This window comes from Macrosteles quadrilineatus, unplaced genomic scaffold, assembly GCF_028750875.1.
Source record: "Macrosteles quadrilineatus isolate MER2022 unplaced genomic scaffold, UCM_ALF_1.0 Scaffold_4__1_contigs__length_99947679, whole genome shotgun sequence".
Lineage (NCBI taxonomy): Eukaryota > Metazoa > Arthropoda > Insecta > Hemiptera > Cicadellidae > Macrosteles > Macrosteles quadrilineatus.
In genome coordinates this window covers 98,806,452-98,824,577 of record NW_026542597.1, presented here as the reverse complement: position 1 = coordinate 98,824,577, position 18,126 = coordinate 98,806,452, and the positions used below count along the sequence as shown (strand labels likewise).

The following is an 18,126-nucleotide window of genomic DNA, read 5'->3' as shown; positions in this document are numbered from 1 at the left end:
CAATACATTCAACAGACCAAGTGAGACACCACACTAGGTCTACAATCAACATGTCTAGGACACATTCTCTGGTATAGACACACTCCCTGTCTTGAGAGGCAGTTCTCCCAACAACGCATGCAGCAGTGACGTCTGCAACCCACCACTGACTGCTTAGGTGTCAATACATTCAACAGACCAAGTGAGACACCACACTAGATCTACAATCAACATGTCTAGGACACGTTCTCTGGTATAGACACACTCCCTGTCTTGAGAGGCAGTTCTCCCAACAACGCATGCAGCAGTGACGTCTGCAACCCACCACTGACTGCTTAGGTTTCAATACATTCAACAGACCAAGTGATACACCACACTAGGTCTACAATCAACATGTCTAGGACACGTTCTCTGGTATAGACACACTCCCTGTCTTGAGAGGCAGTTCTCCCAACAACGCATGCAGCAGTGACGTCTGCAACCCACCACTGACTGCTTAGGTTTCAATACATTCAACAGACCAAGTGAGACACCACACTAGATCTACAATCAACATGTCTAGGACACGTTCTCTGGTATAGACACACTCCCTGTCTTGAGAGGCAGTTCTCCCAACAACGCATGCAGCAGTGACGTCTGCAACCCACCACTGACTGCTTAGGTTTCAATACATTCAACAGACCAAGTGAGACACCAAACTAGGTCTACTATTGATTTGGTTTAGCACAAATATTTACGCTTTTATTTTGTTTGTCTATAACCTACAATATTGCAATATTTCATTTTGTAAGTGGAATTACCCATACTATTTTGCCGGAAGCATTTCGAAACATGTTCACCGTCGCCTGTATTTCATTGTTATTTTAAAATTGGATCATGTTACCAAAAAGCTTCATAAATGCATGGCTCTTATGACAGACGAAGGATATACGAAGAATATACACACTTTGCAACATTTAAATGCAAGTGACAGGTTCAGTTGTACCAACACCAACACCAGTTAGCAATACCTTGCCGCTGCCCACAGGCCCGATGATGGCCGTGAGTTTCCCAGGAACAACTCGCAGATTGATGTGGCTCAAACTGTCGTCTGCAACCTCAGGAGTCCATCGTGCCGTCGCGTTGGTCACAGTGATACCCTCGTCTGCCGCCACCTTTGTCCTTGCGTCCTCTCTGGGCGCTCGGAATATTGGCTCCACTTCTTCGTCCTTCTCTGACTTTGTCCCGTTGGCCTTCATAATCTCTGGAGCTTGCTGTAGAGTGGTCTCGTCGTAGTTGAGGAATGTCTGTTGAAAAGTATATTTGAATAAAAACTGGTTTCAATAACAAGTAGTTTAATCAGATTTATATATGACTAAGATATTTGTATAAGACAACATTCATTCGCATCTGAAAGTTGTAACCTGTTTTGGACTTAAAATCAATGAACTTTAATTGGGCCACCGACATCGTGTGCTGATGTAAATTAAGAATTACAGTTGAATACTCCAACTGTTTAACCAAGCCAAACTGATTGGAAAACTTAATGTAATGTAAACTATAGTATATTTTATGTCACATCAAGTAACACAATAACAAAAATAAATGGGGAAAATTTACTTTTAGATGTTACCACACATTGTGAATAGCTCATCAAACTATGTTTTAAACTTTTTGATGGCTTTATCTGTTCCATATAGATGAGATGTCTACTTCATTATCCAAGAGCCAGCTTCTATAAAAATCTATTGATCATTTCACTTTAGGATATGAAAACTATAGGAAATATGGACCTTTTGAGCAATTTTCCCTCATTCAATTTTTAACTTGTTCTAGTATCTTTCGTCTTTTCTGAAAACATTTTAGAGAATCTACACTGGTGAAAGGAGAGTTTGAATTACCTGGAGTCGTTTGATAGAGATGAGTACTTCTGCTACTTGTCCGATACCTTGAGGGAAGAACACTGTCATGGTCTGTCTCAATACATTGAAGTATGAAGTGACAACAAAAACCTGCAATTAGAGAATATAAACATTAGTTTGCAAACTACTGACACATGGTGGTTATGGTTTTTGCAATCAACTGAAATGAATCCAACAATATCGTTTGTTAAACTCTAAGAAAACTAAATAAGTGATTTTAAAAACCCCATAATAATTTAAAGACATTGAATAAGAGTTAAAAAGAATAATCATTTAAATACCATATTTAAAAATATTACAAAGAGGCACATCCAAATCTATCATCAAATATAACCTGGATCCCTGGATGATATTCCGCTTAGTAATTTATTGTAAACTCAAATTAAGGTAAAAGAAATTAAAAGAGACAAAAGACCAATAACAATCATTGTCATGATTTGGTGTGGCTGCACAGATAAAGTACACTTGCCTTTTCAGCGTTGATGGCGTTGCCCATTAGAATGTAAACGAAAATACTGACAAAGATGGCGACTCTGGAGTGGAAGATGATGAAAGAAAGCAGAAGTCCTCTGATGTACGAGGCTCCTCTAATCTCTTTGATTTCTCGCCTGATAACATTCAAGAATTAGTCAACATTTGAAAGAATCAAGAGAAGATCTAGTTAAACCTAAAAACTAAAACAACCGTAGCAAAAAATCATAGAAGAATTCAAATGTAAACCTGTGATTATAAAACATTTATAATTCATTGTTGTTGGGTATGAAGACTACTTTCTTTCCTTAGAACTTCATCGGGTCATTTTGTATTGTAAATGGGTACAAACCTCAAATGATTAGTTCCATAATACAAAAGAATACAGCAATCCAGTTATGCCGAACATTCAATATCAGTATTGCACAACTACACTATAAGAACTATACATAATAAGAACATGAATATAGTTAAAGTATTAACAAAGAGTTTGATGTTAAAGAAGAATTCACCACCTACAGAGCTAAAAAACTCGACACATGTAACATTTTTAATGAACAGTCATGTTTTCAGTTAAATATTATTTTAATACATATATTGACAAGTAACAAATAAAAGAAGTATAATATAAGAATAACAAAAAAACTGAAATACAGGTGGCACTGGGAAGAAGAAGAGAAATCATGATTCAGTCAGTTTTATTTAGTCAGTGGCAGTGATAGACAGTGCTGACCAGTATGTACAGTTTTTATCAGTTTAAGCAATTTTATTTCATTTATCAATATGGTAAGTCTTATATTGTTATTGTGACATTTTTTTTTTAGAATCTATTGACATAACACAATGTATTATTACCTACATTGATAATGTGGCTGCACTCAAAATTACCAGATGAAGTTCTAAGGAACAGAACTAGTCATCATACCAACAACTGTGGTTGATAAGGTAAGTTAATCATTTTATTTTATCAGTATAATAATGTTTATTAGTAAAAAACTAGATGGCTAATGGTTGATCTATATGAAAAAGAAATCAAAAATGTTAAATATGTTTTACTAATGAACAAATCCAAAATGTTTACTGTGTAAATTAATTTAGACCAATGATAAATTGCTATAGATAGAACCTTTACTATAGACAAAAATAATTAAATACAGACCGTCAGACGTGCTGTGGTTACCATAGGTTCTGGCGCACACCGCTTGGAGCGCCATGTAGTTACGGGTACACACTACATGGCGCTCCCAGTGGTGTACGCCAGAACCTATGGTAACCGCAGCACAGCTGACAGTCTATATTTGATTCTTTTTGTCTATGCCTATACACACTTCACAAGCAAAATAGTTGTGCAATTTTGAAACTATATTGATGATCTACACTGCTGCAATGATCTTCAAACACGGTACTTGGTAACCTAACACTTGACACTTTGACAAACTCAGTCAAACTTTGACAATCTGAGAATAAAAATCATAGGCCTGTACGATTGTAACAAGTAGTTTTGCACCTTTCTAGTTTTAATGTTGAGTCCTAACCGTGAGTTATAAAGTGTATGGCTTCATACATTAATATTCCCCTAAACATTTATGTTTTCCAACAGCAACAAATATTAATTAACCCTGTATAGACACTATAACTGATTGACTCACTTCCTAGCCTGTGAGACAAGGTAGGCGAAGGGTTTCTCCCAAGTGTACATCTTGATGACTTGTATTCCTGAGATGATCTCATTCATCAGTCTGACTCTCTCGTCAGTCCGCAGAGCTGTTCTCATCCTCAGCCCTGACGTCATCTTGCCCAGCCATGCTGCGGAATATAAGTAGGTAGGTTAAAAGAATCATCATCATTAACTTCATTTTTGAAACAGTAACGTCTCCTGCCTATTATAAACTGGATAAGAATGTAAAATGAGTGTAGAATGGAATATTTAAGTATGAACTTTTATTAGGAAAACATTTATTTAGGATCCCTATGATCACAAGGACAGCTTAGCCAAAGTTTCAAAATGTGCCCACTCGACTCACCACACACGACATGAAATGAAATTGATAAATCTTTTTAACAACAACTACAATCTTATGAGAAGTACTATCTTTTACAACACATCAAATATCTCTGTAACAAATACTAGGGGGAGAAATACAGATTTAGACTCTAGCTCTCAGTGAGTTCATTCAACTACACAATACTACAAGTAAATTAACATACCTTGCAGAGGTATTAGAGCAAGCAGCACACATACACCGAAGACTGACGCAGGTCCTACAAAGTTCCATAGGAAGTACAGCACAACGATCGTCTCTAGCGGACCGACCCACAGAAAGTGTACGAAGATGGTGCATATGTCAAACCTGGAGACGTCGTTGGACAATAGGTTGACCACTTGACCTACAGTGGTCTGTCCTAGGGCTGTCTTACTGAGTCTCAGGGCCTGGAAACATAATTATAAGTGATTGAGTAGATGATTGGTTATAGGGCTTGCCTTCAAATCCGAGGGTTACTAATTGATTTTGACCACGACGATTCTGAGAACCTAGATGACATTTATCATTGGGATATCAATTGATGATACTGTTCAACAAAAGTTCAACATTCAAGTTCCCCCCAAAATATGTAAGAAAATGCCAAAAATATTATCTAAGTTTTCTTAACAAAATTGTAGCATCCTGGATAAATGATTTTTATGCACTAAAAACAATTAAAGGATATAAGTTTTAATTTCTCAGTTTATATTGACTATCAATTTATATAGGTATGTAGACGTTTCGTCTATCAACGTTTCAGCAGTAGGTAGTTTTTCACACAAAGAGGATACAAACACTGATGAATTATCTAAATAGTTTTAAATTAGTTGTCATCCGTACCAAATTGTAACATTCAACGTAATGAATTATCCTCTCATAGATAGCTGATGAGAACATAAAAGATGTTACAGTGTGCAATAATTTGCTCTTTCAGTTATGGCATGGTTAAAAATTTTGTATAAGATATAAAAACCATAAGCTAAAGCAACACCTGTTGTTTCATCAGTATTTTGATACTAAATTACTGAATTTACTGGCAACAACTTTAACATGAAAACTGTACATTTACTTTACAGTAGAGTATATTCAATCAAAAGTATCACATAAAATACTAAATAAAAGTTCATATTAAATCAAAGTGTAATATTTTTCTTTTAGACAAAATGATTTGAAAAAACCTCACTCATACAACAATATTTCCGAAACTAAAGAATTAAGCATAAAACAAACTATTTAAACTTTACCTTCCTGTATATGAGCGAGCAGCAGGCGACTCTTATCTTCATGCCTATGTGCATGATGCCGAGCATGTACGGATGCATGATGAACACGCTGAGTGCTGAACACATGACGACTCCTCCAGCGTAGAAGTACGCTTCATCCTTGCTCACAGTGCCACCTCCATCTCGGGTGAAGTACTCTATCAGCTTGCCGAGGAATAATGGCTGGGATACCCTGCGATAGAAGGAAACAATTAGGTCAACTTGATGAAAAGTTCCTGATTATAACTTATAATTGTCAAATACTTCAAACTCTCTCCTGGGGGTTTACCCTTCCTCAGTTAATCAATTTACAACTATGATTTCATTCATCAAATACAAAAAATGTTCAGCTTGCGAGTTTGCAACATTAAAAAATTCTAACCCAAAGCTCTGTAATTGTACGTTGTAAAGCTTTATTTTACTTAATTTACTTCGGCATCACCTAGGACTTTTTCTGGACTATTTATTACCTCCTAAAACCATACTAAACAAGTATATCTATCTTATTCGTTGACTATACAAGTGTAATACTTCTCCATATAATTACCAAAAGGTATTTGTTGTTGACAAGACACTGCTATTAGTCTAGAGCTCATTGTTTGATATTTTTAGCACCAAAATTATCATCTACACAAACAAATCTTTAATACTTTTTCTCTGAGGGATAATCTAAACAAAGCATAAGAGACTTGTTTGATCTCTTGTCTATTAGTTAATTAGGTGAAAACCAGCAAATCTTGACTGGTCAAAGGTGGCCACTAAATGGAAGAGTTAACATAAAAACGTTGAATAATTGAATAAAAACATAACAATGTGTAACGAGTGACCTTGGCCTTTGTTATCATTTTTACAAGAATATTGCTGCATTATTCACTGTGTTATCATCTCTCAGCTGATTACTTTAGTTCTAATGACATGACCTTGGCCTGCATTGTATTGTTACTTTAAATACCCATTACTGACCCATATTCACAGGGTAAAGTTTAGTAGCCTAAATTTAATGGGCACACGAGTGCTTAACACATTGAATTGAAAAAAATGTGTAATAAACAGCAGCTGGGTAGTTGAGTGGTTTAGTGCTCTCCTAATAATCAATAGATCTCCAGTCCAATCCTTGGAAATGTCAGTTGCTTTTTGATGGTTCGAAACATGAACCTACTGTATTGGAACAATGGGCTTTCAATGAATGATCCTGACTAATGAAAAAGTTGATCTTAGTCGTATGACAACAAAGTTTTAAGGACAATTTTTAATTTTATGTTAAAATTTAGGGTAAATAACCTATACAAATCCAAGGTTAATATACTATAAAAATCCACTAACATATAAAAAAAACTAATTGCGCAATGGTAGGTATTGAGGTTTTAACAGATAATTTGCAAAGGGTAGAAAATCGTTGGATCGTTTCATTAGGAAAATAAATAAAAATTCCGATTGCCTTAAGCAGACAAAATTTCTCTAAAGAGCATTTTACCTGAAGACATTCTCGACTATAGCCAAGACAAGTCCATAAGCCATCAGTTTGGGTCCGAATATTCTGAGCAGAACTCTCAACAAACTGGGCTCTCTCTTCTTTATAGCGGCTCTCTTGCACTCTTCCCTCCATTTCCTGCAAATCAAATGTAATATTCGTTTATTTTATACATCAGTTAAAACCAGTCTGCGCACAGAATAATTTAATGGGTTCTCTTAGGCATAACCTCATTGGCGAATGGCTCATTGAAGTGAGTTATTGTTTATAAAAAAAATTGGCTACATATGGTCAACTATGGTTGGCTACAGTAAGCAAAATTCAACGCGTGAGCCTACCTTGAGCAAGGTGCCTACTTACTTCTCTATTCTGTCTCCGAGTACGTTGGAAGTGTGTTCCTTGAGGGGAACGTAGAGATCTTCAACTTCCAGGTCTCTTCTGTTACCTTCTCGGAACAGACCCAGCGTCCATCTGAAACAAGACGCAAACGTTGAACTGAAATGAACTGGGCTAAATAATACCAGCATTACAATTTATTATCCTCAACAGCACAATAACTTTGACTAATAGAATACTTAGAGCCGCAGCTGTGTTTAGTTGACTTTCTAACAATGTCTAAATAAACCGAATGCAAAACTTTGAATTTTTATTTTAAAAATTTTTTAAACTAATGATGGAACTGGAACCAATTACTGAGCGTTCAGGTGAAATGGGTCACTTGAGAAAGGAGATAAGACGAACAAACAAAGAGTCAAGTTTAACATTTATGGCTGAAAACAACACTGTTGTAATCGTTCAATCATATTTTGTTGATATACCAAATGTAGTAAGGTTATAAAAGGTCTATTTACTTTCATATGTTAGATAAGACCTCAACAAATTTCTTATAACTTTTGGGTGGGAGGGGGCTGAGTTGTTAGCACACCATTTAACATAATGTCTTAATCCAGTTTGTTAACATAAAATGTAAAATAATAGAATAATCTAACATGGAAACCGTGACTCAACCCTTCAAAAATACCTTAACCTCTATGACAGGTAAACTTACCCTTGACCTTCATGTCATGTTTTGAGTTACTGTTTGCCATCATGTTAGTGACACACACACCCAGAAAAACGCCATGATGGTGTTGGGTTTCTCTCTATGTTTACCATCACGGTTAGAGGGACAAAGTCACCACCCATAAAGATAACACGATTCTGTCAGTTCATATTTTTTATTTTGCACTAAAATACATCATGACAAGCATCATGAAAACTGAACTGATCGTGTTTATGATTTTCTTTGACCTCCAATCTTCTAGAACCCGCTAATAAATATTTACTTGTGACATCTTAATTCAAATTGCTTTGGGGTTCTGGCTCTGATATAAAAAATAACATTGAATTAAAATTCAAGCCCTGTCTACATAGGTAAACCAGGCATGAACAAGATCAAAAGATATTTGGGGTAAAATGTTGGTGATAACAGCTCACTGATATCAGCTACCATGACTAAGGAGATAAGTGTTATTTTAAGACCACACCATGTATAATCAGTCTTTAGATAACACGAATGAGTTCAATATCTGTTTGACAACTTTGCTACATCCATGAATGATAAGGGAATATTCACAGCTGTTAACATCATCAGCCAGCTTGATGTAGATGATCATTAGATTCCTGTTTAGCGAAAGGGAATAAGCTATTGCCATTGGTATCATTACAAGACCTAGTCCCAGGACACATTGCAATTAATTTTCTTTGAATATAAAATAAATCTGACAATTTAATGGAATATTTTAGTGAAAATTCAATATGTAATTAAGTGAAGTATTAACGAGTTCATTATTAGTCTATCTACAAAAAACAACTTTACAATAGTCCAAGAAGAGACGGTAAAATTTAAATTTACCATAACAAAAAGGGCAGTTTAAATATGCAGCAAATGTGTATACTTCTGCTAGTGTAAGAATGTAATCTTCAAACAATATCTTTAACAGTGGCTATGTCGTTGTACCAAAAAAGAGAGACTATAAAAGAGATAACATAAAATAGGGACTCTGACGGACTATAAAAAGAGGAACTGCAAACGATAAATTATATGAGAAACCCATTAAGAGTTTTATGTAGGCTAGGTAATAAAAAAATGAACTAACGCATAGTTTCACCACGAATGTAAGCTGGTATGTCGCCTTCGAAGTTTTTTTTATCAGTTTACGTAATTCTAAAATTTCTAATTCGAGCCACTATTGACTGAAGAGGCGTCTAGAATCTCACGTTGCTTACAACGTGCTGAGGCGCGGGAGGGGCGTTGTCAAAAATCTCCTTATCTAAAATATATATCTTTGGGATACAAATGTTTAAAAAAACATTAAAGTACTTTTTGTCAATTATATAATATACACACACAATAACCCTCATCAACCAGTGACTAGTTCAAAATTACGTAAGCGAATCTACGGGATAAAATGGTACAGTAATTCTAAAATATTCCAATAATTCCTACAGATCATGAATAAAATAACATTTTAGGGTAAAAAAGTAACACTCTCCCATGTACTAGGACTAATAAAGTACACATCAAAATGTCCTTACCTAAAAAGCAGTTTTATGTAATATATGAACAAATTTATTTCCCTGCTGCAAGCGCCGACAAAATCGTAAACAGGGGCGAAAACAGACATCAACAGCAAGGGTAGATACACCAACGGTATCCGTCGGAGATCGAAAATCAACATAACCATGGTAAATTGCACCCAAAATGAACTGGTAAAAAAGCTCTAGCATAAACGTATCAAACCAACACTGTCGGACGTGTTTTAAACACAGGGCCGGAACAAGGGGGGGGCAGAGGGGGCGGTTGCCCCGGGCGGCAGGATTGAGGGGCGGCAGGGTTGAGGGGCGGCAAATTTCTGGTTGCAGTAAATTTGTTTAATACAGTTTGTAAAAAGTTTTTAATGAGCCGAACGTCATAAGGAACGTCAATTAAGTAATTTCAAAACTGCATAACGTAATAAACAAACAATAATTTTACAATAGAAATCAATATAAATTGCAACGGAGTAGAAAATACTGAGAGCCCTAATAGCATATAGTCCAGTCAAGGAATGAGGTGTAGAGTGCGTGAGCAGGTAACTAAGCGATTCCTTCAGAAACTTGTTCAGGGGGCTTAGGGTGTTAACATACCAAAAGTCCTGACTCCTAGGTGGTGAGCCAGGGGGTGGAGGGGGGGAAAAGGGGGGGGGAAAGGTACGCATTTTGGGTTTTTTGATTATATCTCGAAAACTATCAACTTTTTGTATACTATAGTAAATTATAAAATTGAAGAAGATTAAATTTTCTACAAGAAAAGTATATAATGTGTTTATTTTGGTTCAACAGATTACGAGTTATAACTTATTTAATTGATATCTTATTAAAATCTCCTTCCATAAGAAATACATGTAAATTAGTATGCGAAATGGGGCGAATCCTATCCGCCCAAAGGAAATATAAATGATATTCTGGAAATCTTGACAAAATTTCCAGTAATTTGACACTTTAATCATTAAAATCGATCCAAAATTAAGGCGAGGGAGAGGTAACAAAATGTCGAGTTTTGGTGTTTTTTTATTGGAAATATAAAAAAACCTTAAATCATCCCATTTTTAAACGCTCACCCTCGCTTTAATTTTTGACAAAATTTCATGATTAAAGTGTCAAATTACTGGAAATTTTGTCAAGATTTCCAGAATATCATTTATATTTCCTTTGGGCGGATAGGATTCGCCCCATTTCGCATACTAATTTACATGTATTTCTTATGGCAGGAGTATTTTAATAAGATATCAATTAAATAAGTTATAACTTGTAATCTGTTGAACCAAAATAAACACATTATATACTTTTCTCGTAGAAAATTTAATCTTCTTCAATTTTATAATTTACTATAGTATACAAAAAGTTGATAGTTTTCGAGATATAATCAAAAAACCCAAAATGCGTACCTCTCCCCCCCCCTTTTTCCCCCCTCCACCCCCTGGCTCACCACCTAGGAGTCAGGACTTTTGGTATGTTAACACCCTAAGCCCCCTGAACAAGTTTCTGAAGGAATCGCTTAGTTACCTGCTCACGCACTCTACACCTACTTTTGGATCATTCATTGACTGGACTAATAGTTAGCAGCACAGCAAAGTTTTGTTTATAATTTCAGCTGATCGCCATCCCTGTCAAGGCGCCATGCCGCCCTGCCTCACTGCCGTGGTTCGTTATATAGAGCTATAGAGGTTAGGTTTGCAGGAATTTCGCTAAGTCGAGGTTCAGAACCAGCGTCGATCAATATAGGTCGGGACTTGACCTCATTAAAATACAGTACAATTAAAGTAGCATGGGCTACAATACTTTACAGTACAGTGTTTAAATTGTACAGTAGAACCTAAATTATCCGGCATAATAAAGGGGAGGGATCTTGAATATTGCGCAATCATGACAATGGCATTGACCTTGGTACAGGTTAAAAACTATAAGTTTAAAATCACAGCTTGTTCTAACCCTCCTAAAACCTAGCCAAACACTGTATTGCGTAGTCATAAATTATGTAAAGAACAAAACAAAACAGTAGAAAGTTTTGTAAGCTACTGCCCGCGATAGGCCGGTAGGCTACTTACAGTACAGTACTGATTTATCACAACAGAGGAATGTCAATAATAATCATTAACTATAGCATTGGTGTTGCTAATGCTAGTTGAAACAAATCGTATTGAAAACAATAAATTATTAGATAAGTCATTATAAAAGTGTATAATCATAGCCAACTTAAGGATAGTAAAAATACTCGTAAAAGGAATGTTAAAAAAACGTTGTTGTTATTCTTTCTCTTTGGTTTTGTTTTTATATTCTTTCTTAGGTTTTTCTTTATCAAAAAAATTGTACAATTCACCATAGTTATCCCATATCGCCCAATCATAGCTTACTAAACATTACGTCGTCATCAGTCCTCAGTGAATGAAATCAGTTCTCAATTGCAACATAGCGCGCGCAGAGACAGCAGACAAAGATGTAAAACGGAGTAGACGAATGTTAGCGCAAGCGTTGACGTGACCTTTCCATTTCATTTGATAAAGAAACAGATTTTCCCAAAACAATAATTGGGTGGGGGATTTGTTATATCGAGGGAAAGACGTAGACAATTTGTTATGCAGAGGTTAAATTCGCAATGTAGAGGTTCTGACAATGATAAATTTGTTATATTGAGGTGTCTTATTTTAGCCGAAATCACGAAAAATTCGTTAAATCAAGGTCGTTGTTATAGTTTGTTCGTTATGTAGAGGTAAAATATACATTGTGTCTTATGGAGAGTTCTAGGGGATTAAAAAAAAATCGTTATGTCAAGGAATTCGTTATATCTACCTATTCCACTTTACCCTCCATTTTTGTTTAATTTGTGAGGGATTTTTTGTTGTGGGTGAAGGGGGGGGGGAGGGGCGGCAAATTTTAGTTTGCCCCCACTCAAAAATCGTCTAGATCCGGCCCTGTTTAAACACAACCAGCGGCAGACCACTGGCCACCAAACTGTAAGATAATAGGAGATCTACTAGCTCCAACTTCAAATATTGAATAAGTCTTTGGTTCACGTTGGTGAAAAATGTGTTTGACAGAGATCAAAGTGTGAATGGTCATTGGAATAATAGACGCTATGTAAAAAGTAAAAAGATAACAATGAATATCTAAACTCTTTGAGAGGGATAAAAGATAGGGGTAAAAGTAATTCTAATCAATCGAGATTCAAATGTACAGAATAAGTGTTTTCCACACAAGTAGAATTTTCATTGTTTACTTTAAAAAAAAAATACTGTTCATGATCGGGGAAGCAAGCTGGTGTAGTGATTAGAGCGCGGGACTTCGGTCCGTGAGGTCCCGGGTTCAAATCCCGCCAAATCACCAATGGATTTTATCGAAGTGATAATGCCGCAACCCCTAGGTCTATCCTGAAGTAATGTGAAAAACAATCTCGGGCTCGTGCCTAGCGTCCTAAGACAAAAACAAATAGATCATTCAATTTTGGCAAAGAGCGCCTTTGATTCAGCTAAATCTTAACTAGAGTGACTTAATTTATGAATTGTAATTGAAACCCCAATAGTAGAAATATAGTCTTTTCTTTGTAAAATCGCTATCAACAGCAACTTTCCACGAAATTAATTGTCATTTCCTCACATCTCATAATTGGATAACTAGTAAAGTGAAGCATTGCATTTCTGTTTAATCGTCACAGGAAAACCCCGAGAGCAAGACATTACTTAGGCCAGTGGCCTCCATCCTTCACGGAAATGCTGCAGCCAAGAGGAAGTTGAATAGCATTGCGTTCATGGAATATGAGCCCTAGTGACAAGAATACGTGTGATAAACTCGGAACACACTCCTGTTCTGTCAGATGTGTTAGGAATACTGCAGGCGCAGACTTGTGTGTGGAAGCGAACTCAGATATTACTGACGAGAACTAACGTAAATTTGCCTCTATAGCAGGAGCACAAAATGATGCCAAGGATAGAAATAGGTAGAATAACAAAGCAGTGTGAAGAATTAGCTAGGAAAACTAGATCAGTATTCGCCTCGAAGAAGACGATTCCTTGATCTCGAGAAACAGTTTTGTGCTAGAAATTTTGTGTTTTCATTTATGAGGAACTTTGACGAGTCCGCGATTTATATAACAAATTAATTAGCGAGGAACAAAATAACACATCTACAAGACAACTCCCGTTACCCAATAACAATTTTAAGTCTCGTCGTAATGTGAATTAGCAAATTATGTACTTCCATTCAACGAATCGACTCATCTGTTGATTCACCGCAGCTTTTTCACATTCTCCGTGCACAATTCATCAAGGTTTTTGGGTGCAATTCCGTCATATGTTGTAAAAATCCCATTGCAAACCGTGTTAAATTGTTGCTTGTTTTCGTCAGGACGTGATTGAGCCATGCGAACGAGATTATCTTGAAAATTAAGAAGTTAAACGGGGCAAAGCCCGCGGGTTACAGCTAGTATTTAATAAAACTGAAAGAATAAAAGTATTCCAAGATTAAAATTTGAAGTCTTAAATTATTCCAAAATTAAAATTTGAAGTCTTTAACTCTACGCGATCTCTAAAGGCGACATTTTACCACCAATGAGGTAAGGTTCACATCAGCCATACGTTGAAATATCTAGGAAGGTCTTGCTCATTACCTGTACTTGCATCATCTGTACAGTGTTCAGTCAGCTGACTAGTGACTAGTGACCAATCAGCTGATCATTGTTGTCGCCTGATCAACCATGCAGAACACACCGCGACGCCGACGCCCGACACACACGACACAATCTACCTGTTATAACTACGTGATCGGGCATACTAGCGGCTTCATTGCGTCATTAGCATTCTCATCATATAACATGTGTCTAGCCTAAAGTACACTTCTGTTTTAGGAACTAATAATATTAATTCAGAAATTTACATTTTCTTTTTGTGTGATAATTAACTAACTAGCAAGAAGACAAAAATTTCCATCCCACAAAAATGTCATAAATTTGACCAAATATTAAGTAACTAAAATATACCGTTGCCTATAAATATCACAAATTATTTACCCGATAATTGCATTTCTTTAGACCAGAAAATAAGTATGTGTACCAAAAATATTCTTAGGTAAATACACAACTAAATTATCTACACGATGATTAACTATTATCAGGACAAAAATATTTGTATTCCAACAGTGCACCATTGAATTGAAACGAAGATGAAGTAATCACCAAATTTACCTTGATCTATAACTTCGTTTATCTAATCAATGAGCGAATTCACATTTTAATATCTACAGAAATGATTTCTACTTGAATAAAAGTTTATATCCATTAATCAACAAGCTTATAGTTAATCCACACTAGGCTATCGGAATTAATTAAAATCTTACTTCGAGTAATTTGGTCTATGCCCCCAGTACACTCTCGCCGAGGCAAGGCGAGCGTTGGCGAGTGCGAGAGTGTACTCGGTGCGCTCGTCTTCTCTCGCCTTGACTCGGGTCGCCTCGCCTCGCCTAGCCTCGTGCTCGCCGGCGCTCCGTCTGGAGTCGGTTTTTTGACACGAGTCAAAGGACCCCGAGACTGCACGAGTGGCGAGCGCGAGGCGCCCCAGTTCATTCTCGCCTTGTCTCGTGGTTAGTTCAGCTGTGCGTGGTTAGTTTGTGCTTGCATTTTGTGTTAAATTAAACATGGATTGGTCAAATGACACAGTTCTTGACTTTTTAGAAGCCTACCATGGTGAGTCGTTATTGTGGGACCCAACACACGTACAACACAAGGACAAACGTAAACTAACAGATGCTTGGTGCCGCTTGAGCGTAAAACTCAACCGTCCAGTAACCGAATTGAAGAAAAAGAAAGAATCTTTAATGGCCACTTTTAGGGGTCATCTTCGGAAGAAAAAGGCGTCAATTCGGTCAGGAGCTGGTGCTGACGAAGTCTACAAGCCACTATGGTTCGCCTATGAATATATGGAACAGTTCCTTGCACCAGTGTATGAAATTACAGCAACTGTAAACACCGATGCTTTGGTAAGTAACTAAACAAATATTTTAAGTTAATCATACATTTGAACAATATGTAATAATTTACTAGTGTGTAAACGTGTGCAGAAAGATATTGAACTCATGTATTTGCCATTCTTGGAGTTTTTGTAAGCACTTTAAAATGAACATTCACTAGAACAGGTGAACATTTTAGTTGCCTACAAAATCGAAAATACTTTATGGTCACACAAAACTTCCTATAACGTAAAAAACAACTTCGGGTTAAGTTTCATTTTCCCTAAAAGATTATTTACAGGTGCCAGTAATATTTATTAAACACAGACATCGTACAGAATTAAGATACATTTATTTCAACAGGACTCAAGTTATTGCAAACAATTTTACACCTCACAACAATTACTGTATTACTAATGAACTCCAAGAATCCATAACAAATGTACTTAAAGCTACAAGTTGTTAGCGAAATAAGTTGCAAATTCTTCTCTAATTGTTGAAGCGTCGTTTGTTGATCTGCGGGGTACTCTTGCTACAGGCCTGATTGCGCACAGTTCATTTACTTCTTGCCGCCATGTTCCGTGTTGAATCAAAACGCCATTGTCGTCATAAGTGTCCATGGTACCAGGGGGGTTGTATATTGGCTTCGATGCTTGGCTTTTCATAAGAAAATTGTGGAGTAATATGCAAGTCATTGTAATTAGTGTCACCTTTTCAGGCTCTAATGCAATCGGTTTTTTGAATACTCTGAACTTAGAAGATAAAATTCCAAAAGAATTTTCTACTATTACTCGTGATCTCGACAATCTATCGTTAAATATTCGTTTTACAGATCCATACTCATGTTCACCTGGATAAGGTTTCATCAAATGTGTACTTAGAGCAAAAGCACCATCGCCAAGAAATGTATAAGGTATAGCAACTTGAGAACCAGGTAAAGGGCACGGTGGGGGAATGTTAAGTTCACCATCACACATCTTTTTCCACAAAACACTGTTTTTCAGAACACCACCATCACTGATTCTCCCTTGGCTACCAATGTCAGCAAACATGAACTGATACTTACTGTCAACAAGTGCCAAGAGAACAATACTAAAGGTTTTCTTGTAATTGTAATAATCGGACCCACTACAAGCGGGACTTAACATGGCAACATGTTTGCCATCTATGGCACCTATAGCGTGCGGAAAATTCTCTCTGAATCCTTTTTCAACGTCCAGCCATTCGTCTGCACTTGATGGCATCTGAAAATAAACGTAAAATTGTAATATAATAATAATAGTGTCACAATATATTTTTTTTTAATTTCTAGGTCCAGATCGTTGAAAATGCGACAGAAGATGATCTGGGGCCGTATGAAAATGTTGATTCACCTGAACCAATCGCAGCGCAGCAACCATCACTTTCAGCGCCTTCATCACCTCCTTCTACTCAAATATCACGTCCACCGTCTGCGCCACCCCGTCCACAGTCTGCATCATGCATAACATCTTCGACACCACTGTCACAGTCGCAGCAGACGATCCGGCGGCGAAGACTCCCTCCGGAACTCCAGCAAGCAGAGAATCAAATGTCTCAAGCTTTCAACATGCTGCAAAACGTTGTTTCGAACAAGCGTGTTGCAAATGAACCAGACGAATGTGACTTATTCGGCCAGATGATAGCCAAAAAGTTAAAAAAACTCGCAGCTGAGGAACGTGACTTAATAATGTACGACATACATGGTATGTTTATTCGGGCAACACATCGTACAACTACCCCTCCTCAAACAATCTCCTCGCCCGGAAATTCTCGTCCTTCGTCTTCAGCATCGTCCTCAACATATGTGCCAGGTCATCGAAGCCCACAACAATTCACTACTATGAATCAACAACATGCATTGTCATCAGTAAACAATCAAGGCAGTGCCAACCTTGTCCACTCTGGTTTTATTGGAGATTATCAACCACACAGGCCTGTGAACACACAGTTATCAACCGCAGACATGCTTGCTTCTGCAATTGGAATGACATTTGAAGGAAACTTATAAAAACTGTGTTACGTTCCTAGTTTTTTCATTGTCCATACGTCAATTAGGGAATATACATCTTTTTATTAATTATTAAACTTTATACATTACTGTGTTAAAATACTGTGTTTAAATATAATCAATCAATCGATATTACAGACTTATTTATACTACATAACTTCTGTAGACTGTGTTTATACAACATGTAAGTAACTTTTCAATAATAAAACTTTTCATAAAATGTCTTTGGTAATATATCATTAAAAACTTACCTTTATATGTCCGTTTAAAACTTCAATCAGAGCTTTGCAAACATCTGGTACAATTTTTGATATTATTTCACTTGAAACTTTAAATAAATAGTGTAAACTCTTGAAACTGTCACCAGTTGCTAAAAATCTCAAGGTTATAGCAAGACGAACTTTCGGAGGAATGGCAGCTCGTAGTTGGGTGTCCTTTTTGGCGATCATTGGCGACACTTTGTTCAACAAAA

The 18,126-nt window shown here is 36.6% G+C and overlaps 1 protein-coding gene across 1 annotated transcript in view; it reads right to left on the bottom strand.

Moving 5' to 3' along the window:
• LOC128993284 (probable multidrug resistance-associated protein lethal(2)03659) overlaps window positions 1–18,126 on the bottom strand; it is a 76,439-nt gene that overhangs the window by 19,096 nt on the left and 39,217 nt on the right. Inside the window, exons 3-10 of the mRNA XM_054417075.1 lie at window positions 7,469–7,579; window positions 7,112–7,246; window positions 5,620–5,830; window positions 4,560–4,782; window positions 4,001–4,157; window positions 2,350–2,488; window positions 1,860–1,970; window positions 990–1,265 (exon numbers count right to left, since the gene is read on the bottom strand). Coding sequence (XP_054273050.1) covers window positions 990–1,265; window positions 1,860–1,970; window positions 2,350–2,488; window positions 4,001–4,157; window positions 4,560–4,782; window positions 5,620–5,830; window positions 7,112–7,246; window positions 7,469–7,579 — 1,363 coding nt within the window. The remainder of the gene's footprint in view (window positions 1–989; window positions 1,266–1,859; window positions 1,971–2,349; window positions 2,489–4,000; window positions 4,158–4,559; window positions 4,783–5,619; window positions 5,831–7,111; window positions 7,247–7,468; window positions 7,580–18,126) is intronic.